The sequence below is a fragment of the Rutilus rutilus genome, assembly GCF_951802725.1.
Source record: "Rutilus rutilus genome assembly, chromosome: 12".
In the NCBI taxonomy this organism is placed as follows: domain Eukaryota; kingdom Metazoa; phylum Chordata; class Actinopteri; order Cypriniformes; family Leuciscidae; genus Rutilus; species Rutilus rutilus.
This window is the reverse complement of record NC_140217.1, coordinates 4189127-4215790: the sequence shown is the minus strand read 5'-3', so window position 1 is coordinate 4215790 and position 26664 is coordinate 4189127. Positions and strand designations below refer to the sequence as shown.

Sequence of the window (26664 nt, the reverse complement as noted above, 5' to 3'; positions counted from 1 at the left end):
ACAGCGTTTCAGGATTTTAGGGAGTACTTTGGGTTGCTTCATTTCAAAGACTAAGTCGTAATTCACTAGAATCCATCTGAATTTGCTATCAAAAGTCTTTTTTTTTCTTCATGTTCTACACGGTCTATTATAGTAAACCAGCAGGAAAATGCCACCAAGTCACAGTAATGCACTTACATTTCAAAACATGTGGGCAAAAATGGCTTTAGAATGAAATCTTTTTCTTTTTCTGACAAAAACTACCATTCAAAAGTCTTGCAAAAATATATATTTTTTATAAGAAAATAATACATTTATACAGCAAGGACACATTACATTGATCAAAAGTTTTCCAATGTGTTGTGGTTTTCAACATTGATAATAATCAGAAATGTTTCTTGAGCATCAAATCATCATATCTGAATGATTTCTGAAGGATCATGTGACACTGAAGACTGGAGTAATGACAGCTTTGATCACAGGAATAAGTTACAGTTTAAAAAATATTCACATAGAAAATATTTAATAACAACAGTTATTAGTTATATTCACAATATTACTGTTTTAACTGTATTTTTTATCAAATAAATGCAGCCTTGGTGAGCTAAATTTACACAAGTTAATGGAGTAGAAAACTACATTAAAGAATGACCTTTTGTGTAAGAAAAAGAAACATATACAAATAAATAATAAATAATAAAGAAGAAACAATTCTAAGTGGCCAATGCTGCCTCTAAACATGAAAGCTCATTTCTGCCACAGACCCAAAGTAATCTTCTGTAACTACAGGCTGGTTCAATACTGGCTGTATTACATAAACCTCCTAGTTCTATGAAGTGAAGTTATGGTTATTAAAACAGGATAGGATTGTGAGTTAGGATGTGTGTCACACAGCCATGCTGAAAGTGTCTTCAGATTCAAAGCCTCAGTATGAACACAGTATGACCAGTAAACACACATCTGATGAGCCACACATGAATAACTACAATCTCATTCTGTATGTCGCTGCATGATTCTCAATAGCCTTGAGCAGAACTTCATGCCAGAGGAAGACTGACACAAATAAAGGAAAGAGGTGGATTCCGCTCTCAGATTGTCTGGATGAGCGTCGGGAGACGGGAACGATACTGATCCCGGAAAGCGTACTGAGGGATTTCCAGGAACGCCGTCTGAAAGAAAGGACCCTTAAAAAATTCCCAATACTTCCATTAACCTTTAGGCACAAGGACCCTGAAAGCCCTCCGCACGCGTGAGTCATGAGGCAAGCAGCTTCCGCCAACACATAAACACACAGCTGTTTGTTTGAAAAAAGCAGGTTGATCAGGTGGAAGTTTAAATGCTAACCATGAGCTGTCCATAAACATGTGCTGATGTTTTCCAATCATGTAACAGTAAAATGAGCATAAATACAGGCAGCGCGCCAAGATATATCCCAGCTAACAGGGAACATTCTCAGAACGTTCTGGCGACTCATGAACAAACGTTCTTCCAGTAACATTAATAGAATGTTTGTTCCAAGTCATTTAACAATGTTCTCAAAATGTCATTAATGAAACAGTTTCGTCTAACATTTCTTAAATGTTACTGCTCGTTTCAGAACGTTCAGAGAACATTCAAAAAGTAACATTCCCATCACGTTTGAAGAATGATCAAATGGAATGTTCCCTTAATGTTTGCATAACCGAGGAACGTTTTCTAAACATTTAAAAAACGGGATGTTTTGAACGTTCCGAGAACATTCAGAAATAACTTTCTTAGAACATTGGATAGTCAATCAGTGGCAGAGCTTGGCTTTTCAATGTTCAATATGACTGACAGAGTGCAACAGTGCCGGTCCACTTTTTCAGCAGCCTTGGTTACAAAGGATTTTTTTCATTCATTGTTCAATTTTTTTATATTATAAGCCACGAATCAAACCAGCCAGAGGTAGAACATAATGAGAACATAAAAGCTTAAATGAGGGAAAGAACTACAATTCCTTTATACACACACACATCATTTTCACTGCTTAATGGGAGTGGGCTGCAATAGAGAGTTCTTGGTGCAATTAGTTTGCTTCGATTCTCTGATTGGTGGAGATTTCTGTGCAGAATCATGGGTACTGTAGTTTTCAACAGAAATTCCACTGTTAAAGGTGCTCTAAGCCATGTCACTCGTTTTCTAGGCCGAAACATTTTTTGTCACATCCAGCAAACATCTCCTCACTATCCGCTAGCTGCCTGTCCCCTGAACACACTGTAAAAAACACACGGTCTCTGTAGACAGCCCAGGCTCCGCAAACACGACAAAAACAAACTGGCCCAGCCTGGACCACGAAACATAACAAACAGTGTTCCAGCCAATCACAGACAAGAATGATTTGGGGGTGGGGGTGGGGGTGGGGAGGTTAGTGCGCGTGCACATGAAGGGGGAGAAGCATGAAGAGGGAAGTTAGCTAGAGGAGAGATGTCCTAGACCTCCAACAACAACGACTAACCAAAGAGACGACGTTCCGATGAACAAATGGCAAAGAAGAGGGAAAAGGAGAAGGAACGCACAAAGTCCCGAATTCATGACTGTTTCAGGAAGCACGGAAGGGAGGGGGAGGGAGGGTCGAGCTAGCCTCCGTTTTGTTTGACAATACTTCAAACGTCAACAAGAAGTGACGTCACCCAACATCGCTTAGAGCAGCTTTAATTGTGATTATTTAAAAAATACGTTGAAATAATGCAGGCTGATAGTTTTAACACCGTAGCTTAAAATTAATTCCCCTGTGGATTTTTCTCCCAGAACCGGTCTGTTGCACGCTAGTACGTGTAATACGATTAATTTATTTAGAAAAACTTGTACTTTTAAATGTAATTATTAAAATATTTACTGCATAGGTCGTATCATTATTGGTATCGAGAATCATGACATTTGATTACACAGTGCACATTGAATTATTACACAGTCAACAATTGAAATGAAAAGCCCTTTTCAGACTGAATGTATAAATATTGACAATACTTTAATCTGGTCTCATGATCAGGTTACACACGGAGAGTGATATACATGTGGAAGGTGCAGGAAACAAGTGCATACTGATTTGCTTGAATGGCACACATCAGAAGAGCAGCAGAAAATCATTAGGTGACAATCATTTGTGGTGTGTAGTTGTGCACTGTGCTGATGTGCATAGCCTGAGATTGAAGAGAACAGTATCAAAGCATTAAAGTTGTCTTGGCTTAAAAAATAAAGCATCTTAAATGACGGCGATTAAAATACTGTCTAAAATAAATACTAAATCCAGTTCACAGCAGCTGCTGTGGCGTAAAAGACAGGAGAAAGCAGCACGTTTCCAGTCTTTGTCGGGCGCTATAGCGCGTAGGGACGGACTCTGGTCTACGAGGCATCCTAAAAATCAAGCGTTACCATGATTGAGGTGAGGTTGCCATGGATACTGTCCAGCATTTGATGCGAGGTCACTTCCTCCTGCTCGCGTTAGTGAGAGTCCATCAGCTGGGATGACAGTCACCACTTTGATTCGGTGAATAATACTAGCAATCGGCCGTATGATGGGGATGTGACGTCAGATTCCATTGGTCAGGTCCTGAATAACGCCCCCCATCACCAGCTTCCGGAGAAACTCCTTCTCTTTGGATATGTTGTGTGTCCATGACTGGGTGTGTGTGAGAGAAAAAGAGAAACAGAAAGAGCACAATGGAGTAAACGGTGCTGCGCTCAATAGAGACATGACGTCTGCACATGCAGCTTTGCTTTTGTTTTCACAACCCACAAAAGAAGGTTTTTTTTTGTAATTTAAGCTGAATCATCCATGTTTACTTTTGTTAAGATATAAAATGTACATGCTAAATACACAATGAAAAAATATATATACACAAGTCACCAATGACAATAGAGTAGACCTGACAATAGAGCTGGTTTCACACAACATGGGTGTGTTGAATAAGTAGTTATGGCCCTTTTATGCTATTTTAAAGGTTCCTAATGTTGTTTTGGAGTCTCCTACAACAGGTTTACATGCATCAAAGGTAAAAAAAAAACAGTTTGATTTCCTCATAATATACATTTGCACATCACCACATTTTCAATGATTTTCAAACGACTCGTCAGCTGAATCAATCTCTCTAAATCCCTCCTTTCCGCGAGCTACTCTGCTCTGATTGGCCAGACAGCTCAGTCTGTTGTGATTGGTCTACCGCATACAGCGAGCAGCTCTGCTTGTCCTGAGGCTTTCTACACCGTAAACTAAACACAGTGACGAACAATGACGTAGATTTAACCATATCAATCCGAGCGCGAGGCCGATGATGAAACAATGAAAGAACTAGTTATATGATTTGTCATCAATCTAATGTTTTCTAACTGGCCAACAATCATATGCCATCATTGTCTGGCAGAAGTGTCTATGAATTTATTATGAGTTAATGATTAAGTTACAATACAATACATAGATCTGAAAAGATCTGCTACTGCTGCTGCAGAGAAATACGAGACTTGCTACTGCCAATTCATACAAGACAAGCTGTTTTGAGCAAGTCATGCTGCTGCTGTGCAATATATAGCATCTGGAGATAATTGTTACTGTATTGTCTAATAAGCCCATGAGGGCTGGGCACCATGGTGTTTGACACTTAAATAAACAAATCAACCAATCAAATATAGCAGTGGTTCCCAATTCCAGTCCTCGTGACCCACTGCTCTGCACATTTTGTATGTCTCCCTTATTTAACACACCTGAACCAGATCATCAGCTCATTAGGAGAGACTCCATGAACTGAACTGAGTGTGTCAGATAAGAGAGACATACAAAATGTGCAGAGCAGTGGGTCACGAGGACTGGAATTGGGAACCACTGAAATATAGCATACATGAATTACCCGTAGCAGATCTATACAGGTGGAGCTGGGTAAGGTGGAGGGTTTCTGAATGCTGACCAGTATTTAAAGGTTAAACAGTGAGGTCATTGGCTACTGATACAGCAGGAACCAATCAGCTGTGCTCTATAGAGAATGATGTGATTGAAAGCAGATTGGGTTAAGGACCCATCAGCCTGTGCCATCGAGAGTTGCATGACAGAACTTTGTAGATATATTTTTTTAGCAAAAACATAAAATAAAAAATATGTTGCTATCAATAAAAACTGATGATTCTTTTGTGATGGGGCAAGTAAAACTACAGGTCTGGACTAGCAGAAATCCTTATTGTTGATTGCCCGTTAGTTTCCTGTAGTATCTGACTACTCCACTTTAAGAATAGCTTGGCAAGCTACAGTATCAATCAACAGTGAAACTGCAGAGAACACGCACACAAGACTGGCTCGTTACTCTAACCTCTCGGGTTTCTGCATTTTCCTGGAACAGAGAGCAGCGGCAGCCGTGAGGTCATGTGACCCGTTTGTGGATGTGACTCAACGGACGGGATATTCCCAAAGACCATCGACCAGACACATTTACATTTATATTCTACTCTTCTTAGATACCAAAACTAGTACATTTTTGTTAACTATGACAAGACAGGTGTCAGAAATTCACCAGGGTTCAAGGTAAAAATGCCTCTGGAAGTGACACAAATCTATTGGGGTAAAGCAGTGAATTCCTCTTTTTTGAATGTTAGAGTTGAAAGGTAAACTTTTTCCTAAATATCAATTCCAAATATTGCTCTTTAATACGAATAGTAAAGCAGCTAGTTTTGGAACTGAGCAATCATTAAGATCAGGTCAGTGTGGTGCCGTTACCTCTTTGATTGCAGACATCTTTAGCTTCTCGTAATAGTGCAGAGGTGCACGAGGTGAATTCATGTCATATCCGAATCCGGCCACCGCCACCTCGTCGCAGTTATGGAGGGCCATTGTGATTGCAACAGTCCCCAGTGTAGGAATATTCTGAAGGAGATAAAACACTTTTAGCATTACAAGTAGATTAGTATTCAGTGACAGCATATAAAGTACTCACTAGTCATACAGGCAGGCAAAGATACCTTTATAGAAAACGACTCAAGTTAAAGACACATTAAGAAAAATAGAGTTTTTTGAGACTGAACTGGCATTCAAAATTATCAACTCAGATTAAGTAAGTGAATGAATGAGTAAGTGAGTGTATGAGTAAATGTTTCAGAGAACCCATTTTATAAATGATTCATTCAGACCAATTTATGACCCAATTTCACTCAAAAGAATAAAAATTATTCACGACCATTTGTAAATTGAATGTGTCTGGCTTCCGGTCTCATCCGCTTCCAGCTTTTTTTTAGCTGTACAAAACATTGTGCTGCTTGATATTGCAAACTGGCATTTCATACCATATTATTTCAATGTATTGTCATAATTATAAACGTACTAGTTTGTAGTGAAAATAGGTTTTTTACTTTGTTATTCTTCTAGTTAATTACCTATAGAGGCTAATGAATCAGAAGTCTCGTGTATTCACAGAAAATAGCTTACTTACATGTTGCAAAATAAGGTGGATAACTTGCAACTATATTGTTTGTGCAAAAGTAATGCATAAGAGCAAAATAATTCAGCTGCACAAAGTCTAAGTAAACCGGAAAAACATCAGGCATTTATACTCAAGTAGTCATTTTCTATTAAATGATGAAACAATCAAGTTTTTATTCATTACTATACGTTAATTGTAAGATTAAAAGCATGACTGAAGATGGATGTGCAACACTGAACAGCCATGGATGGACTGAACGCTACTGTTGAGTGCACTGCTCACACACCTCAGTGCAGATAATGCAGCGTGTGACTGACTTTATCAGAGACACATAGAGAGCAGGACGTGTGCGTGTGTGTGTGTGTGTGTGTGTGTGTTTATCAGCAGAGAAGGATCATCCAGTCACGACCTGATCCATCGGGGAGACGAGAGTCATGGTGAAAGTCTTATCACCACAGTGAGACACTCTCTAGGCTAATCCTGCTCCAGACACTCCGCCTGCATGCTGATAACAGGAAACGCATCACAGCTCGAGCCCCTCAAACACTCGTCTCCATGACAGCAGAGGATAAACAGACCCTGGATCAGGCGGGACTCATATAGTCAGGAGCTGTGTCCCAAATCGCGTACTTGTGCACTATTCTATGCCATTTTGTAGTATAAATACTGCGAGTAGTGCGTACTGAAAACTCTAATAAGAAAAAGTGCACTTTAAGTTCCCGGATGATGCACTTATTTAACCGTGTGGAACGTTGGACACTTCATGCACTCAAACTGAGGGAGCTTTAATTACCTAACGGAGGGGGAGGGGCTATCAGACTCCGATGTTGAAAGATAAAATAAACGTATAAAGTTCATACACTACACGGTTGAGTACATAGGGCATAAGTACATAGTGTATAAGTGCATAGTGCCTCATTTGGGACACCGCTAAGAATAACGATGACCCGCTGCAGGGCGGGGCCGAGAGCCTGGGACTTTATGTTGTTGTTTTTATTATGCTTTATATGCTGCTGTATATTTAGTTTTGTTGCTTATGTTTATCTTATGATTAAAGTAACGTTTAATGTTACTTCTCCTTTCCTGAACTTTGTAAAGTTACGAGTAAAGTCTTTGTAAAGTCCTTTCGTTTTGTTGCTTATGTTAATCTTACAATTAAAGTCAGGTTTAATGCCCGCCTCCTCCTTCCCTGAACTTCGTAAAGTTACGTTTGATCACTTAAAATCTAATTATTTTATTTCATTCTAATTAAACAGCCGTGAGTGCTGAATTACTACTCATCCAGGTCACTTTCTCTGGGTTTACTTGGTTAAAACAATCATACTAAAAACATTACTCTGTTGTTATGAGACACTTGTTGCACGTTGCAGTAAGCTAGATTGACATTAGAATATCATATTAATAAAAGCTTGATGACTTGTGTTGCCAAATGCCATTCAATTTATTTTAACTCTTTTGTTTGGTTTGAAGACGAAAAACATACCAAGCACAATGTTCTCTCTCCATTCCTGATGTCTAACACACACTCGGCTGGTCTTGTGTGTGTCAGAGCAGAAACTAAAGCTGATGCTCTCCGTATGTTTTTCCGTCGTCTCCTTTCACGTTCATATGTAAATTGCATGAGCTTATTTTGTCTATTAGATTGAAAGATCTGAAAAAACCCATTCATTTACCCACCCATAGACCCTCCCCTTGAAGAAATCAGGACAGAAGTGGTCAAAAGTGGACAAAAGAGACGGATTAAAACACCAGGTGTAAACGGGAATGTGTCTCCCTCGTCTACTTGTGATCCGATCGACCAAAACGCATCTTAAAGGGTTAGTTCACCCAAAAATGACGTTCAACCCAGATGCGCTGCGCAGTTATACTACGTGAAAAGACTCGGGGCCCAGAGAGAAGGAAATGAATAGTGGAATAAAGTCATTATTTTTGTTTGTTTTTGCGCACAAAAAGTATTCTCGTCGCTTTATAAACTTAAGATTGAGCCACTGGAGTCACTTGGACTACTTTGATGATGTCTGTATTACCTTTTCTGGACATGGACAGTTTACCGTACATACATTTTCAATGGAGGGACAGAAAGCTCTCGGACTAAATCTAAAATATCTTAAACTGTGTTCCGAAGATGAACGGAGGTCTTACGGGCTTGGAACGACATGAGGGTGAGTCATTAATGACATCATTTTCATTTTTGGGTGAACTAACCCTTTAATACCAGGAGTAAACAGTGCCCTCTCTTGTGACGTATTGCAGACTCTGCTCTGGCTGTGCGAGCTCATGTGTTTTGGAGGCTTTGGTGAGGTTATGCTTTCATAGCTATCTTGCCATTGCCCCAACTTTAATAGCAGCAATGAATGCTGGGTTTCTCATGAACTGACTGCTTAAATGATTATCGTGTTTGCTCCTCACCCCTCTTCCCATGAGGCCTTTGTTATGTGGAAGACCGATGAATTTGAAGGCCGCTTCCTGGATGAAGTACGGGTTCAGGATCCGCATGTCCTCTGGATCTCTGGGAACGAAACGTGCCACGGACTTCCAGAATCCCTCCATACTCCGCTGAAAGACATCAAGAACACAACACACACACGGCTGAATGAACACTTGCAATGAATAGCCAAACCTGCGTGACTTCTCTGATGGTGAGCAGAAGCAGCTTTTCTTTTCAAACACTCCTTTGACTCCTGCTCTGTGAATACGCTATTATAACTGCGGAAAGGCCTTAAGGGAAACTGACACAGAGCAGCCACTCGCAGCCGCTGAATAACGCTCTCAGCTGAGTAAATAATCCGCTCACTTTGATATTAAGAATAAAAAGGGTGACGCTGCGTTCGAAGCCAAGAGCGTGCCCGAACACGGACCTCTCGCTCTCCCCGTGGGACGCCCACTTCACCTGCAACCAATAACAAGGACCGTACGGACACACCTGGGAGAGAGTGACTGCTAGAAGCCGTAACTACGCTTGACAACTCCGGTGGGATTTCATCAAACGGCATCCCAATCCTGAAAGTCACAAATAAACACGCCGTGTAATTGCGTCCTGCACAAAGCTTGTGTTTTCTTTTCAAGGAAGGGACGGGCTTTACAGTGGGTCACAAAACTGAACAAAAACAACAAGTGCTTTGACCCAGAGAGCCTTACTTGTGGTTTTCTGGTGCAACACAAACCATGTGTGACTCGGCATAACACACACTTCAACTATCAGTCGCCATCAGCCTCGTTTAAGATGTGCACAAACTCCTCCCTTACAACCGTCTACACCAATCAACTGATTCAGTCAATTCATGACAACTTCGAGGCATTCGCTATGTAGAAGATACTGAATGAAGCCATTGTATTTATAAAGCTTTTGTGATTCATTTCTACACTACCATTCAAAAGTTTGGTGTTTTAAATGGTTTTGAAAGTCTCTTCTGCCCAACCAGGCTGCATTTATTTGATCAAAAATACAGTAAAAACTAAGCTAAAATAATTATTTTCTATCTAAATATACAGTAAAGTGTAATTTATTCCTGTGATCAAAGCTGAAATTTCAGCATCATTATTCCAGTCTTCAGTGTCACATGATAAAAAATAATATCAATGTCGAAACACTTGTGCTGCTTAATAATAAACGGTAATAAATTCAGTATTCTTTGATGAATAGAAAGTTCAAAACAGCAGCATTTATTTTAAATAAAAATCTTTTGTAACATTATAAATGTCTTTGCTCTCACACATTCATTGCATCCTTGCTGAATTAAATGAAAACTTACTGACTCCAAACCTTTTGATTGGTAGCGTGTTCACAATCAATGCCATTTCAAAGCAGTTTGTACGAAACATTTCTTAAAATAACATTCAAAATTCAGCACTACAGTAATAAGTCATGATGTAAAAGTCTGACCAGCATTATTAAGAATGCAGAAAGCAAAGGTAAAAATCTATTTTTTTACCCTACCACAGTAAAACTCGAGAGATAAAGTGGCAAACATTCAGCGAGCGCTCGGCAATGTGTTGTTGAGACTCACAGGGCGAGAGTGATAAACAGACAGGTGGAAAATGTGACGTTGCTCAGGCAGAGAGAGGTGAACACAATACCCGGCACCGTGGAGAGGAGAGGGGCCATTTAAAAGCCCCATGAAAAACAAGAAGCGCAAACAAAGCCAGAAAGGCAAGGAAGACCCTGTATCAATCACCCTGTGCAGGATCCTCCTCCTACATTGCACGAGGCCTTTGTACGCAGAGTTTCTCTGATACCTGTCACCGAGCTGCTGGAAACAGACCTGCACGTAAGAAAAGAGCTGACTAATGATCACGAACTCTGAACTCTGGTGATGTGTGTCCGCCTGATAGTGCCGTCCAAATGGCTTATTGTGCTGTATCACACACACGGTCACTCAACACTGCCGTAGCAACAAACGGAAAACTAATCTGAGCGCAGTGTTTTCTGCACTGCTGAATGTATAGAGCTAGTGTGAGCTAGTGGTCTAATTCAAAATTATGAGATATATCGTATATGTGTGTGTTTGTGTGTGTGTGTGTGTGTGTGTGTGTTTGTGTGTATCCTATATATATATATATATATATATATATATATATATATAGAGGATAAATATAGAGGATAAATGCTGTTCTTTTTTTACTTTATTCATTTATTTATCATTTTTTATAATTTATTCATATACAGTAAGGAAGGCTATTTTTTGCCCAGGAGTGGGTGTATATATATATACTGTATAGATAACTTTTTCAGCAAACTTAGTTCCTGAATATTTCTCGATTATACAAATAAAAAATAAATAAAAAAACACTTAAAATTAAGCTAAAAAAAGATGAGTGTTTAGCACACAATGTGGCAATATATTTCTTTACATTTTTAAAAATATATTTCTTCTCAATTTAGTTATTCATTATACGCATAAAAATACAGGTTATTTTAGGTTTTATTGTAAAATCACATATAATGGATGAATGTCCAGTTAGCCTGTCACTGTCTCAAAATAAATAAATCATAATCTGTAATAATGATGGGTTATCTACAGTACATAACTAAATAAATACATCTTATGAAAGGGATAAATGTCATTATCACAAAACAAACAAACAAACAAACAACTAAATCTGTAATAGTAACTGGTTAATACATAATTTAATAAATGAATTATGAATCTTATGTAAAGGTTAAATATATAGTTAGTTGGTCATTATCACAACACAAACAAACAAAAAAACTGGTTAACTAACTAACTAACATGAATGAATACATATAGTGAACAAGCAAATCAATAAATAATACATTTATCAAGAATATGCTTTAATTGAAAATAATTTAATTGTCATGTCTCTTTTTAGTCTTTTCAATGTGGTTGACGAAATAAAAAAAATAAAAAAACCTTGTTATCTTTAAACCTCAATTTCTCTCTTGAGAAAATGAATGACTAATTGATTACTTCCAGAACATTTGACTTCTGTTTCAGAAGTAAACATCTCAATTAATTTACTCAAATAAATACATTTTTAAATGAATCGGAAAAAGACTCATGAGCTGAATCAAATGTAACAAATCGGTCAAAGTCATTACTTTCGGTCATATCCGATGTCATCCACACACACACACACTCACATACTTCCCCGGATGGGTAATCCTCAAACCCTTTGGTTTCTAGCCCCAAACTTCTCTTTCTTTGGTTAAAAGAGTTCCTGACACATTTTTGAGCGATGACGCTGGCCTGTAACCTGTGGGCGTGTGTTTGCCTGCTCTTCAGAGGGGCCGTGGAAGCCATTACGGCTCACGCACTACAATGGCCGCTCTCAGTCGCTCTGGCACTCTGGAGGTGCGAGTCGCAGACTTTATCACAGAGTCCATCAGTTTCCAGTGGGCTGACACACACTGTGGCATTCATAAACCACTGAGGCTTTCTGCAGGAGTCTGAGGAGTGGTAGAGGTCGCTGACCCTGACCTTGACCCCCAACCCTCGGTCTCCTCATGTCTGAATCACCAGACTCTGAAGACACTTGACAATCATAAACACTATTGTGTCTCAGTGTGTACGCCGAACATGTCATACAAAGCATCTAATGATTTATAGACATGAGCTCGGTTCCTTCCTAGGCTGCATGTTTAGTAAGGCTCCGGATGACAGAATAGATGAGCTCACCAGGGTTTAAAAAAAAAAAGAAAAAGAAAAAAAAAAGTTATATTTAGGATGTGTCACCAGAAAATAAATCATGCATGTCGAATCAAACATTATAGTCACATTGAATCTTCTTGAGTTTAATGAAATCTTCTCAAACGTTCTCAAAATTCAATCTTCTTGTAAAATGTTCCTTCTCTTCTCGCGTTAAATCAAATCTTCTCAAATTCTTCTTAAATGTCCTCAAATAATCCCAAACCCTCTTGAATGTTCTCAAATTTGAAAATCGCATCTTTTCAAATGCAATCTTTTTTTAATCTTATGAAATGTTCTTGAAATGTTCGTTCTGTTTGAGTCAAATCAAATCAAATCAGACTTTCTATTTTTCTTAAATGTTCTCAAATGATCTCAAACCTTCTTGAACGATGTCAAATTTGAGTCAAGTCCTCTTAGTCAAGTGAAGTAAATCGTACCTTTTCAAATGCAATCAGTTTTCAATCTTGTTCTTTAAATCTTCGCTCGGTTTGAGTCAAATCAAATCGCAGATTTTCTCTATTTATCTAGTTATGAAACCGTCTTGAATGTTCTCAAATTGGAGTCACATCAAGTCAATTTGAATATTTTTTTCAAATTCAATCATTTTTTAATCTTCTTAAATGCTCTTGCGATATTCCTTCTCTTCTATTCCTGAGTCAAATCAAGTCCTCTAATATATTCGTCATAAAAGTTCTTAAATTTGAGTCACATTAAATGATCTTAGTAAAACTGAATCTTATTTTCTCTAATTCAGTATTTTCTTCTTCTCATGAATCTCTTCTCTTCTCTTCTCTTCTCTTCTCTTCTCTTCTCTTCTCTTCTCTTCTCTTCTCTTCTCTTCTCTTCTCTAAATTCAATCTTCTTGTAAAATGTTCCTTCTCTTCTCGCGTCAAATTAAATCTTCTCAAATTCTTCTTAAATGGTCTCAAATAATCCCAAACCTTCTTGAATGTTCTCAAATGTGAGTCAATAAAATTGTATCTTTTCAAATGCAATCTTTTTTTAATGTTATGAAATGTTCTTGAAATGTTCGTTCTGTTTGAGTCAAATCAAATCAGATTTTCGATCTATTTTTCTTAAATGTTCTCAAATGATCTCAAACCTCCTTGAACAATCTCAAATTTGAGTCAAGTCCTCTTAGTCAAAGTAAATCGCACCTTTTCAAATGCGATCCGTTTTCAATCTCGTTCTTTAAATGTTCGTTCTATTTATGTCAAATCAAATCGCAGATTTTCTATTATCTAGATATCAAACCGTCTTGAATGTTCTCAAATTGGAGTCACGTCAAGTCAATTTGAATATTGTTTTCAAATTCAATCATTTTTTAATCTTCTCAAATGCTCTTGCGATATTCCTTCTCTTCTATTCCTGAGTCAAATCAAGTCCTCTAATATATTCTTTAAATTCTTTAATTCTTAAAGTTCTTAAATTTGAGTCACATTAAATGATCTTAGTAAAACTGTATCTTATCTTCTCTAATTCAGTATTTTCTTCTTGTCATGAAATGTTCTTTCAACGGTCCTTCTCTTCTCTTCTCTTCTCTTCTCTTCTCTTCTCTTCTCTTCTCTTCTCTTCTCTTCTCTTCTCTTCTCTTCTCTTCTCTTCTCTTCTCTTCTCTTCTCTTCTCTTCTCTTCTCTTCTCTTCTCTTCTCTTCAACAGCAGTTATTTTATTGACCCCTTGTCCACCAGCTCATGTTTACTTTACCGTATGGCCGCGTTTGAAGCCGATTTTCAAAGAGGAGACAAAAGCAAAAGGACAGCAACTACAACCCGTCCACAACTAGGACAGCTGACACAACTCGGCAGATCTCCGGCTGGGCTAACATCTCACATATGGTGGCATTAGTCTAAACAGGCCACGCAAAGACAACCGATGATTTAGCTGTTTTGATGCATCATTTACGACAAGATATCTTGGCCGTTCTTTTGCTTTCAGAAGACATGGCTGCAATTTAACTCCAAATCAACAAAGATTCAAGTCAAGGAAACACAAGCTAAGATTACAGCCAATAAACACACACGAATGAAAACACATCTACTTCATCTCTGACCTCTCAATTATCCTCATCAGTATTCCTGACTGAATGTTCTGAACGGAAGAATCTTTACAAGACGGACTGCACACTTCAAAACCTTCACCGAATTAACACGTTCCGCTCAATTTCATGTGTAAATTAGAGCCGTGATTGTAGCATGCAGTAGGACGAGAACGAATGCTTCACATGGACGGGTCAGTGACGGATAATGCTCTCGAAGTGGAAGAGACGTTTAAACTGAAAACAATTATCTGAAGAATTCATTTCACCGGTCTTAGCCGTGAAGTTTTCGGTTTAAGTCTGTTTATCATTATGCAAAATTACCCAAATTCGACTTAAATTGGTTCATTTATTGTTCAGTTTGTTCAGTAAATCACTGTTTTGGCAGTAATAGGTAATGGATCTACTTAAAACGCACGCTATGGCATGAAACAATCTATCTTGAAACAATCAGAGTAGCTGAATGTTTAAGAGAAATAAACGTAAAACCATTTTAAGACTTTTTAATGCAAATTAAAGAGTAAAATACCAATTTTGCAAAAACTAAAATACAATAAAAATCTAGTTCAAACAATCAAAGTGTTTTTTCCCCCCCACAAAATACCCCCAAATGGTAAATAGTTTACACCAAACAAAAAAAAAACAGTTACTGTAGTATATTCCTTGTTTAAAATGTACAAGCATAATTGATTAATATTGTCTTCAGCTGTCTTTACACTGTAGTCTGAAGCAGCATTTACACCGTGAAAATAGTCGTTTAAACAGTAGTGGTACACTACTGTCCAAAAGTTTGGGGTCAGTACAATAAAAAAAAATTAAAAAAAGAAGATATTTAAAGGGATACTCCACTTTTTTTGGAAATAGGCTCATTTTACAACTCCCCCAGAGTTAAACAGTTGAGTTTTACCGTTTTCGAATCCATTCAGCCGATCTCCGGGTCTGGCGGTACCACTTTTAGCATAGCTTAGCATAGATCATTGAATCGGACAAGACCATTAGCATCTCTCTCAAAAAAATGAACAAAGAGTTTCGATATTTTTCCTATTTAAAACTTGACTCTTCTGTAGTTACATCGTGTACTAAGACCGACGGAAAAGGAAAAGTTGCGATTTTCTAGGCTGATATGGCTAGGAACTATACTCTCATTCCTGCGTAATAATCAAGAAACTTTGCTGCAGTACCATGGGTGAAGCAGGCGTAATGATATGACGCAGCACCTAATAATAGTCCCCAGCTCAGTAGCCTATTATCAGGCGGCATGCGCTGCATCATATCATTACGCCTGCTTCACCCATGGTACTGCAGCAAAGTTTCTTGATTATTACGCAGGAATGAGAGTATAGTTCCTAGCCAAAAATATCGAAACTCTTTGTTCATTTTTTTGAGAGAGATGCTAATGGTCTTGTCCGGTTCAATTCATTATGCTAAGCTATGCTAAAAGTGGGACCCCCAGACCCGGAGATCGGCTGAATGGATTCGAAAACGGTAAAACTCAACTGTTTAACTCTGGGGGAGTTGTAAAATGAGCCTATTTCCAAAAAAAGTGGAGTATCCCTTTAAGGGGCAATGACATGAGAAATCAAATTTGCCTTGATTTTTTGACATAAGAGGTCTTTGTACCAAGTTTTTTTATTTATAGCTTAAAATATCTTCCTCATTATAAACTGTATAAAATGTATCACTGTTTTCAACATTGATAATAATCGGAAATGTTTCTTGAGCAGCAAATCATCATATTAGAATGATTTCTGAAGGATCATGTGACACTGAAGACTGGAGTAATGATGCTGAAAATTCAGCTTTGATCACAGGAATACATTACAGTTTAAAAAAATATTACAATAATAAAAAAAAAAACTGTAATTTTCCACAATATTACTGTTTTTATTGTATTTTTGATCAAATAAATGAAGCCTTGGACTTGGACTTCTAAAAATAATAATAATAATAATAATAATAATTAGAGATCCCAAGCTTTGAGCAGTCGTGTAAATCAGTTAGTGACAGATTCTTACGGAAAGATGTAAGAAAAAAGCGTGCACTTACTGACAAAAGGAAAAGTCATGAGATGCTGTATCTTTATCTCAGAGATGCCTTATTAAAAGACTCTCATATCTGCCAGAATGCCTCCATTTTTCTCTACACGTGACAACCGAGACTTTTTAAGACTTCAAGATCTTTGAGATTTTTTTCTTTCATTTAAGCCATAATATTATTTCTTTTTCAGGACCCCTTTCACACAAGAACACTCACGTACCATATTCAAGAGATTCGTTTCTCGCTCTTCTCCGAACCTACAATTCTCTCTTAGTCCTAATGGCTTTTGGGCTGGCGGTGGGAATTCTAATGGAGTAGGATATAGAAGGCACGTTATCTGTGTTTTTAGAGAAAGAGTAAGTCAAGCTGCGGCCCATGGGAAAAGGTCCTGTATGGAGACTTTCTAAAGACGCATCAACAAATCCCAGCCACTATCAACCCTATCAGGATACAGTCAAACATACAGAACTGCTCTCCCACAACCTGTGCATGGATATAGATTCACTGAAAAATGCAGTGCTAAAAGTGTGGCAACAGAAATATTACAAGCAACTCCTGCCGACCAGCTACACGTTGGTGACTTTTATTACAGCGCTGTGACCCGGGGATCCAAATAATGCGGAAATGTCCTTGAGCTGAGTGAACTAGAGTCAGCTTTCATCATGGGAGACGGTCCTCAAGCAGAACAGAGACCAGATGTGTGAGCCATTTTCATTAGCATTCTGGAGATAACGCCGAGAAAGAGCTGCTTGACTGAACCCAAACCCAGGAGACAAGGTGCCCATTCTGCAGCCCAGATTACACAATTAAGCACATCATTGAGCTCCTGTCAGTCGCCTGAGGAAACGCTACACTGGCCGTCTCACGCACAGCTGCATGAAACACAAAGCCTCATCCGGCTCTACTCTCCACAACGCCAATGCCGCTTCATGGGTACCTGTGCTGACAAACTTCTGAGTTTCAGGAGTGGTCTGCTTTCCACTTAAAATTGGATTCAGCAATTTTACACTCATCAATCTTGTAAATCCATCCCTCTTCTATACATTGTTATGACAATGGTGTTATGACACCAAGATAACGTTATCTAGCTGCCTAACAGAGCAAAACTGCAAAGATGACTGTATAGTTTTGAAAGCATCAGTAAGAATGTGTTGAAACCTACAAAAAAAACGTCATCCCTGTTACAGCAAAAGTGCTTGATATTTATAGTTACATTATAGCTGTATAATTTCCAGCTTGTTTTTAACTGTGAACAAAAAAAAATATATATATATGTTTTAGCGTTTTTTATGTTAAAAGAATAAAATATGTAGCTAAAAATATAAAATGCTCAGTCTTTTTTTGGTGGGGCAAGTAATATAAACAACAAGAACTAGGCCAGCAATAAAACAAAGTCTTGTTTTTTGATCCCTGTCACTTATATTTAATGTCAGTGTACAGAGCACACACTGTGCTGCCCCCTACTGGTACATGTACTGCAGGTCTACATCTAATAATCATCTTTTACAATATGCATGACTGATTTGGTATCAGACGACTTTCTTTTTGTTTTGTTTTTTGCATTTTCTGAGCTATTTTAAAGAAAAAACTGTGGAATAGACTTAAACATGTTATAAATGGAACTGAGAATACGGATGCAAATGAACCAAATTAGGTCACAATATTTGATAAATACATTTAATAATAAATTTTTTTTTATTTGTGAGCTTGTTGGTCATGTGCTGTATGAGTGGTCAAGTTTTTGCATGTCTTACAAGCTTTTCCCGGTACACCATGTGACGCAGCCATTTGAAGTCCATGGGTTTGAAGGCGGAGACGACGAAAAGCGAGCTCTTCTCGTAGCGCTCGGGTTTCTGGATGGCTCCTTCAGGGTAGGTGATGCGCATGGTGGTCTTCGTGCCCACGTCCTTCTCGAACCCGGCGACTGGAGCCTCGTTCAGTCTGAACCATGAGGACAAATGTATCAACATGAGATCCAATTCCATCAGTGAACATTATTAAATGTTAATGGTTCTTTTCATAATCATACATCAAATGTATTAACTTGTTACCCTTCTGAAACAACAACTGATTTCTGTTAATATGCCAAATATCAAGTAGTGAAAGGAATTTTGATTTTATTTAACTTACCGTACAACAACATCATATTGATCGATTTTGGAGCCCAAGGACTTGTTGAACAGAATGCCTCCATTGCCAATAATAATACACTTCTTACAACTTAAACTGCAGGAGACAAATACAAAACATGAATGATTATAACAACTGATCAACTCTACAGCATTACAAGTTGAAAGCATGAAAACAGAAAGTGTTGATATACATGATATTGTTTATCATGTAATACACAAATGACGTGTTTGGTGGATAGTTCATGTAATAGAAAAAAAGGAGTGCATGCTGTTGTGTTTTGGTGTTTATGTGGACGTTAATTACCTGTCTAGTTCTGAACCCAGCGTATAGCTATTTGTAGCTGATAAAATATGATCGATGATCTTTTCTGTGGACAGAGATGACAGATATTTACTCGTTTAGATAGAAAGACTATAGAAAGTGCATCAAGAGCTGTGCCAAATACACAGAAATAACTTTCAACAGAAATGACACCGGTGTACGGGATCCTATGATGGGCCACGTCGCAGATTCACCCATTTACCAGTAGCCATTTGCTTTTATACAACTGAACTCAATCGACTAAAGATGAAAATAAAATATCTAAGTGAAGGCCAAAAAAGATCATGGAAAATAGTGCTAAATTACAAGAAAAAGCAGGCTTTGAAGCACTGTGTGTTACTGTAATAGCAGATAATGTAGACAAATGGCTAAAAAAATAAAAGTTGCAGTGTTTAGGCTTGGTCTTTGCTGAAACACTTATTATTATTTTGTACAAACATAGTTGCCAGTTCTGCTAATGGTCAGCTTGACTGTCTCAAGCTCTTCTCAAAATGTAGCCTAAAAAGCCAATCATTGTTTTTTTGTTTTTTTACTGTGAATGCATGCATTTTGCTTAGGGCCTGTATCATTTAATGCACCGAAATTACCAGCCAAAACAGCAACTTTTGTTTTCGCCCGAAATGGTTTTGGAGAACCGATATCAGTGAGGTTTAATCAGAGCTTCTCCGATGGCATGCTTTGACTGAATCGTGGATAAACCACAAACATGTCAATCTCTTGTTTTTGATTGATAATGATATGGATTCTCAAGCTCAATCTTTTAGTCTGTGCCGTTTTCTCCTTTTTAATGTGAAAACAGTCTGTCTCGAGTTTAAAATTCTGTCAATTAGGGGTGTTTATGTGTTAGGATGTGAATGCGGGTAAGTATGTAGATCTAGAATTAATGTTGTATGTGTTTCTGTGTGGTAGTGATTGTTGCAAAAGGGAAAAAAATCAATAAAAATATTTGTATAATAAAATTGTCAATTTGGTGCTCTTATCAAGCGACACAGCGTCTCAAGCGTACACCGATCATCTCCTCTATTACAGAACTAATTAAAGATGAATAAACAGAAGGAATGTTAAAAGATACATTACAACTTACCGAAATGTATCATGTCTCATGTAACTTCTCAAGTGTTTCAACCACGGAAAGATGTTAATAAAACGGCTTGAGAACAATATGGTCACGTAATGTTACATTTACCACAGACTTGAAAAAAATTAACCATAGAAAAGAGCATATGTGCTAAATACATGCAGCACTGTACATATTCATTATATTTTGACTTAACCTGTTAGATTTATGTTCCTTATTTAATGTATATTTGAACAAGTCTGTCATACAGCCATCGTTTAAATATTTATGTTAACCAACAAATTGGAGTAGAAACATAATGTTTATATAAAACTGCCTTATGTAGATCACATTTTAAAAGTTTGTGTAACTTTTATTTGATTGTTGAATTTTTAAATAAAATGTATTTAAATCAATTGGTTAACCAAATGTATTTTCGTTTTCCGTGTAGGTTTTTGGCTAAAGTAATATTTAAATTTCCGTTTCGATAAAAAAAAAGAAAAAAAAGATGCTGCATTACTAAAACACATTCAATTAATTAAGAAGTCTAATATTAATACAATTACACACAAAACAAAAACTATTGAAGCAACCTCCCGCTATTGTTAAAACAATAATTAAATTGGAGTTCATATAATGTATTCCTGCCGGGATTTTAGTCTATACAAATCACTACACGCTTTCGGCTTTATAGCCAAAGCCTATTATAGGCTTATATATAATGTTATTAATAATAACATTGAATGCATCAATACAATGATAATTCACTGCATGCAAAATCAGATGTGCGGTGCGCCACTGAGAAATAACTATATTGCGACATATACGTGTTGAAAATTATCCGAAAATTACTCAATTTGTGTTGTGGTGAAATGAGCTGTTTCCAAACAACAATCTTTTCCACTTATTAATTTAAAATTATGCATAATATGATTCAATATTAATCATACCTCCACCATCCCTTCTTCCTGAGCACCTTTTGCATACTACGTTTATGTAGTATTATTTAAGACAATATTAATCTAGTTGTACATGCTATTTAGTGTTGAAGATCTACGTGTGAATGTGGGATTACATTAAAAGGGACATTTCTAAAGCGGCACAGTCTCACGCTAACATGAACAATGGCTGTGGCCTCCTGGGAAAGATCCTACATCACACACACTCAAGAATGAGGAAAAACCCCAAGTTTAAAAAGCCATTTATCTTCCGCGCAATCCCATTGTGCTATTTTTAGTCAAACCGAAAGGCTTTGCACTGGGAAACAAGCTCTTTATGCTAAAGATAATAGAACAGGATTTGAATGTGAAGTCCACAGCAACAAAACCACTGATCCGCGTCATTTTCAGATCAGTTTATTAGTCTGCCTGCCTGCCTAGATCACTTGGAAAAGTAATAGCACACATTTCCTGAAAAAGCCATGCTATTTAAGGTATCATTCACGTCTGCAGCGCACGAAGTTTAAGGAGTCTGTTCAAACGCATGAGCAGTATTTTAAGTGCATTCATTTCAACATCACATTAGAGCACATTAGACAGCAGTAATTCCCACACACACACACACACACACACACACACACACACACACACACACACACACACACACACACACACACACACACACACACACACACACACACACACACACACACACACACACACAATTCCCACATAAGTGTTTCTGCTGAAAGGCACGGCTTGAGAAATGTCAGCAGAGCGGATGAGGAGACGCTGACAGTTTTCTTCTTAGCATCCCACACCATCTGCCAAAGCAGCTAAACTGAGGAAAACTCATCACTTAACGAGCACATTTGTGATTTAATCAGTGCTGGAAGGTAATTACACACAAACCCTCAAGGCCAGAGATGAATGAAGGCCAGTGGAAAGGTTTCGGGTATGAACGTCTGGAAGGAACCACTGAAGACGTGATTGAATCGATGCCTTGAGCAAATGGCTTCCACCTTACACCTGCATCATGTGACTAGTTAAGTGGACATTAGTTTAACATCTACCTAATTTTTCTCATTTGTAAGTTATGTGCAAATGTTAATGTGCACGAAAATACAGACATTTGTTTGTAAAGCTATACGAATTAATCTTGACTGAACATAAACTACCAGTCAAAAGTTGGGAACAATTGAGAACCTTTAATGCTTTTGAAAGAAGTCTCTTATCCTCACCAAGGCTGCTTGTTTAGAAATAATACTGTGAAATATTATCACAACTGTTTTCTATTTGATTTTGAACGTATTTTAAAATGTAATTTATTCCTTTAACATTGATTAAAACGAACTATAATTAATAATGAGCATCGATAATAATTCAGCATAAATCAGCATTAGATTTCTGAAGGATCATGTGACACTGAAGACAGGAGTAATGATGCTGAAGGTGGTACTAGGGCTGCACAATTAATCGAATTTGTAATCGCGATTATAATTACGGATGCCACAATTATGTAACCGTTTAAAGGCGCAATTACAAAAAAAAGAAAGTTCACTGACATTATTCCGTGTGCTTAAGATGTGTTTGTGTGTTTCTTTCTACAGCTTATTTTAAAGGCGCAGTGTGTAATATTTAGAGGCATCTAGTGGTGAGGTTGCGAATTGCACCCAACAGAAGTTACGGTGGCCGACAGGAAGTGATGTCGTCGTCTGAGACAGAGGTTTCTTTACAAAGATAAATTAAGAAATTAGGTTTACTTAATTATTCAGTAAAACTATGTTATTATGAATATTATTGTTACTTGTTCATCATTGTGTGTCAGTGTTTTATTCACTGACTTTAGCTATAGCTTCTTTGCACGAAGAACAACAGTGACGAAACGCGTTTGCCCGTTTAGGGCCACTGTAGAAACATGTCGATGTAAGGGGACCCTCTGTGTGTGTAGAGAGAAATGGCTCATTAAAGGTAATAAAAACATAACGGTTCATTATGTAAGGTCTTTATACACCACTGAAAACATAGTTATGTATATGATATTGCATTTCTGTCAATAGATCCTCCTAAATATTACACAATGCACCTTTAAGGTTTTTTTTTTTTACTTTGGTTTGGTTTCTTTAAATAAATACAAATTTATATTTGGCATTTGAGGCTTAGTGTTATAGAAAAGCAACAAAATAAATAAAAAAAAAATTCATAAAGAGTGTTTTCAGCTTGTATTTTGATATAACAAAATGGCATGCAGTCGCTTCCAACAATGGCATAAAGCTATTCAGAACATCATTCAATGTAAATTATGATAATCGTAGTTGATCGCAATTACAATTTCAAGGGAATAATTGACAATTATAATTTGTCATAATCGTGCAGCCCTACAATAAACCATAATATCATAAATGGCTTCAAGATCAGAACGACGACGTACAGCAGGAGTGTAGAAGACATCCTGATAAATCAAGGATCATTGTCATAACCCTTATCATAAAAACTGATTTTAAACAAAGAAAGAAATACCTTGTGTTCTCACTCCAAAAGGAGGCAGGTACATGCTGATCTTTGATAGCCGCTTAAAATTCGGATCAAGGAACATGGGAGCTGGTTTTACAAACCTAAAAGAACAAATAAAAGACACAGAGAGAGAAAACAAAGTTAAAACAAGCACGAGTCTCACACTAATCACTCCACAGCCCACATGAGAAAAGGCGTGCGATACCGATAACCGGTGGAATATTTGATAGGATTATGCGGCTCGCATAACCCATAATCCACTGGCTACCAGTGTGTTTATCAGTTCGTAAGAGATGAGCCCTGGAATGTCTGAAGAAGTCCAGCCTAAACTTGACCTTTTCTCAAAACAAGCAGAGACTTATAAGGAGCTGAGCTCGCCAAGATACTCATCATCTACAGACGCTAAACTACAGTCAAGACACACTTCTGAAAAAGTAGTTAACTACACAATATACAGGTTATTTAAGCACTATTACAGTTCCCTAATACATACAAAATATTAGAAGAGAATATAGAAGGAATATAAGAAGAGAGACCAACAGACTATAACAGGTCACAAATAATTGGCTTTATTGTTCTGTGCTGTGTAGCACCAACACCTACAATCATTTATACAGCTAATCTCGCTTTCCAGACACAAACACCACCTGGCAAAGCTGTATTTCATGGAGAAACGCCCTGATTTTGGTCAACATCGTCCACCTGATACAACTATCCACAGCCCAAACTACGCTGAACATTTCACTGCACCTGAACACGTCCGTCACGTCATCCGCAGCTGCCCGACCCCTGGTGTAATGTGCTAATGACACAGGTGGTGCGCTGTGCTCCAGTTCCCATGACCACAATACTCTGCGCTTCTTCACATCCCAGCCGCCTAAGTGAAGGTGACACACACTCCCGCTGTTTCTCACCGGCTCCAACTTCCAAAAGCGTACGACGCTTGTGAGAAAAGTTAGTGAACCGACCCTTCATGAGTATCAGGATTACCGCATACAAGACGCCTAAACTATTCATGCCATAATGAAGGCCAGATTTCAGATTATTTTATTTACTGCCATGTCAGCATTCAAAGCTATTTTCATGGTAGAAATTCAATTACAAAAATACAAATATCATATAAATACAATAAAAACCAAACAAGCAAGTCATATTATACAAGATTTTTTTTTATTAACATATGATTAAAAAAAAAAAATTCCAAAACCTTTTCAGGTATAATCTTACTAAATAAATCCTTAAGTGAGGTAACTTCATAAAAGAGCATTCTGCTTGTATTAAGTCCAGGACAATCTAATAACATATGTTTAACAGATAAGGGAATCTTACAAAACATGCATAAAGTTGGGTCTTCACCTTTAAGCCAAAAAGCATGGGTCAAACTTGTGTGACCCGTACGACATCTGGTGTAGACCACTTGATCAAGTCTAGTTTTAAGAGTGATAAAAAGTCTGTTTGTAATCTCAAGGGTGAGTTTCATATAGCTTATTATTCTTGCACATATTCCACTCTTCTTTTTTAAGGGCCATATTTTCACAGAACTAATGTTGAAAATGAAGGTTTCAGCGGGTGTTTCAACTTCTTCAGATGTAGGTTTGACCTGCTCAAGCGGACAGAGAGTGTTTCTTCAGGACTTGACTTGACTTCACCCTTTTCTACTTTGAAATATGCAGCACTCATATTATTTAGGATGTATTCATACTTTTGAAGTTTAATAATCACATCAAGCCATATCGCAATTTCTGTTTGTCCATCTCCAAATGTAAGACCTCTTAAAATTATCATCAAAGGGGTGGTATAATTCCCTTTTCACAAGATGTAAAATAAGTCTTTGATGTCCCCAGAGTGTGTATGTGAAGTTTTAGCTCAAAATACCCCACAGATATTTTTATATAGCATGTTAAAGTTGTCAATTTTTAAGGGTGAGCAAAAACACACTGTTTTTGTGTCTGTGCCTTTAAATGCAAATGAGCTGCTGCTCCCGGCACAGAGGGCGGAGCTTCAACAGCTTGTGTCCTTTTACCTCACACACACATATGCACTGAAAATTTCAAAAACTTTTAGCCTTTTATGTTCAAACTGGAGTCAGACAATGATGGAGAGACTCAAGAAGAAGTGACAACATGTAGAAGCAACAGGACATTTCTGAATGGTTAGTTGATGAATTTATGTAGCTTATGTGTAGTTATCTTCTAGTCATTGATTAGCATATTCTGTCTTGATAATCTATAAATCGTGTTCAGGGGGCGGGGTTTATGTAAATTCTAGGGTTGGTGATGTCACTAACCCGGGAAGAATGTGGTGTAGTCTCTATCAGCCGTTTGTTGTAGTCCTTAAAAAACGATTTCTTTAAAAGAAAATATCTCCCTTTGCTTTGAACTTTGAGCGTTATAACATTTGCAGATGTTGTTTATGCTCAAACAGTAACATTACACACTAACTAAAGTTAGAAAAGTGAAATCATAATCAACCACCCCTTTAAGATGTTTGTTATACCATTAAAGATGATTAAAACTGGTAACACTATTTTAAGGTGACGTGGTGACACGTTAGTATATGTACTTACTATTCAACAGACCGGAGTCAATTACTCCGCTTATGCTACGGTTACCACACCTCAAGACATTGTTCAGATATTGTTTTTCAAGACATTTGTCAGGCTTTTGTTCGTAAAACGCTCTTGTTTGTAGGACTGATTTCTTACGCATCTCATCCCACGTTACCAATTCCAAAACCTGAATTGATAGCAGACTAATACCTGAGTGTGTGCGTCTCTCAACAGTGTTCGACAGCAGTGTCTCTACTAGTAGCAAAACTGTATGTTTATCTGCTTCAAGAACAGCGCAGTTAACACCTCGCTAGTGAGAAATGTGACCCTGGATCACAAAACCAGTCTCGAGTCACACGGGTATTATTTGTGGCAATAGCCAACAATACATTGTATGGGTCAAAATTATCGATTTTTCTTTTATGCCAAAAATCATTAGGATATTAAGTAAAGATCATGTTCCATGATGATATTTTGTAAATTTCCTACTGTAAATATATAAAACATGTATTTTTGTGAGTGAATGCAGCAC

At 37.6% G+C, this 26664-nt stretch overlaps 1 protein-coding gene across 3 annotated transcripts in view; it reads right to left on the bottom strand.

Annotated features, from left to right (window-relative positions):
* Nucleotides 1-2947: 2947 nt before the first annotated feature.
* Nucleotides 2948-26664, bottom strand: part of st3gal3a (ST3 beta-galactoside alpha-2,3-sialyltransferase 3a) — a 45958-nt gene continuing 22241 nt past the window's right edge. For all 3 annotated transcript variants that reach the window (XM_084425215.1, XM_084425213.1, XM_084425214.1), the window contains 7 exons: nucleotides 23591-23685; nucleotides 19058-19121; nucleotides 18752-18847; nucleotides 18376-18562; nucleotides 8808-8954; nucleotides 5699-5845; nucleotides 2948-3619 (listed from right to left, as the gene is read on the bottom strand). In XM_084425215.1, the coding sequence (XP_084281341.1) occupies nucleotides 3530-3619; nucleotides 5699-5845; nucleotides 8808-8954; nucleotides 18376-18562; nucleotides 18752-18847; nucleotides 19058-19121; nucleotides 23591-23685 (826 nt within the window). In that variant the 3' untranslated portion in view covers nucleotides 2948-3529. The remainder of the gene's footprint in view (nucleotides 3620-5698; nucleotides 5846-8807; nucleotides 8955-18375; nucleotides 18563-18751; nucleotides 18848-19057; nucleotides 19122-23590; nucleotides 23686-26664) is intronic.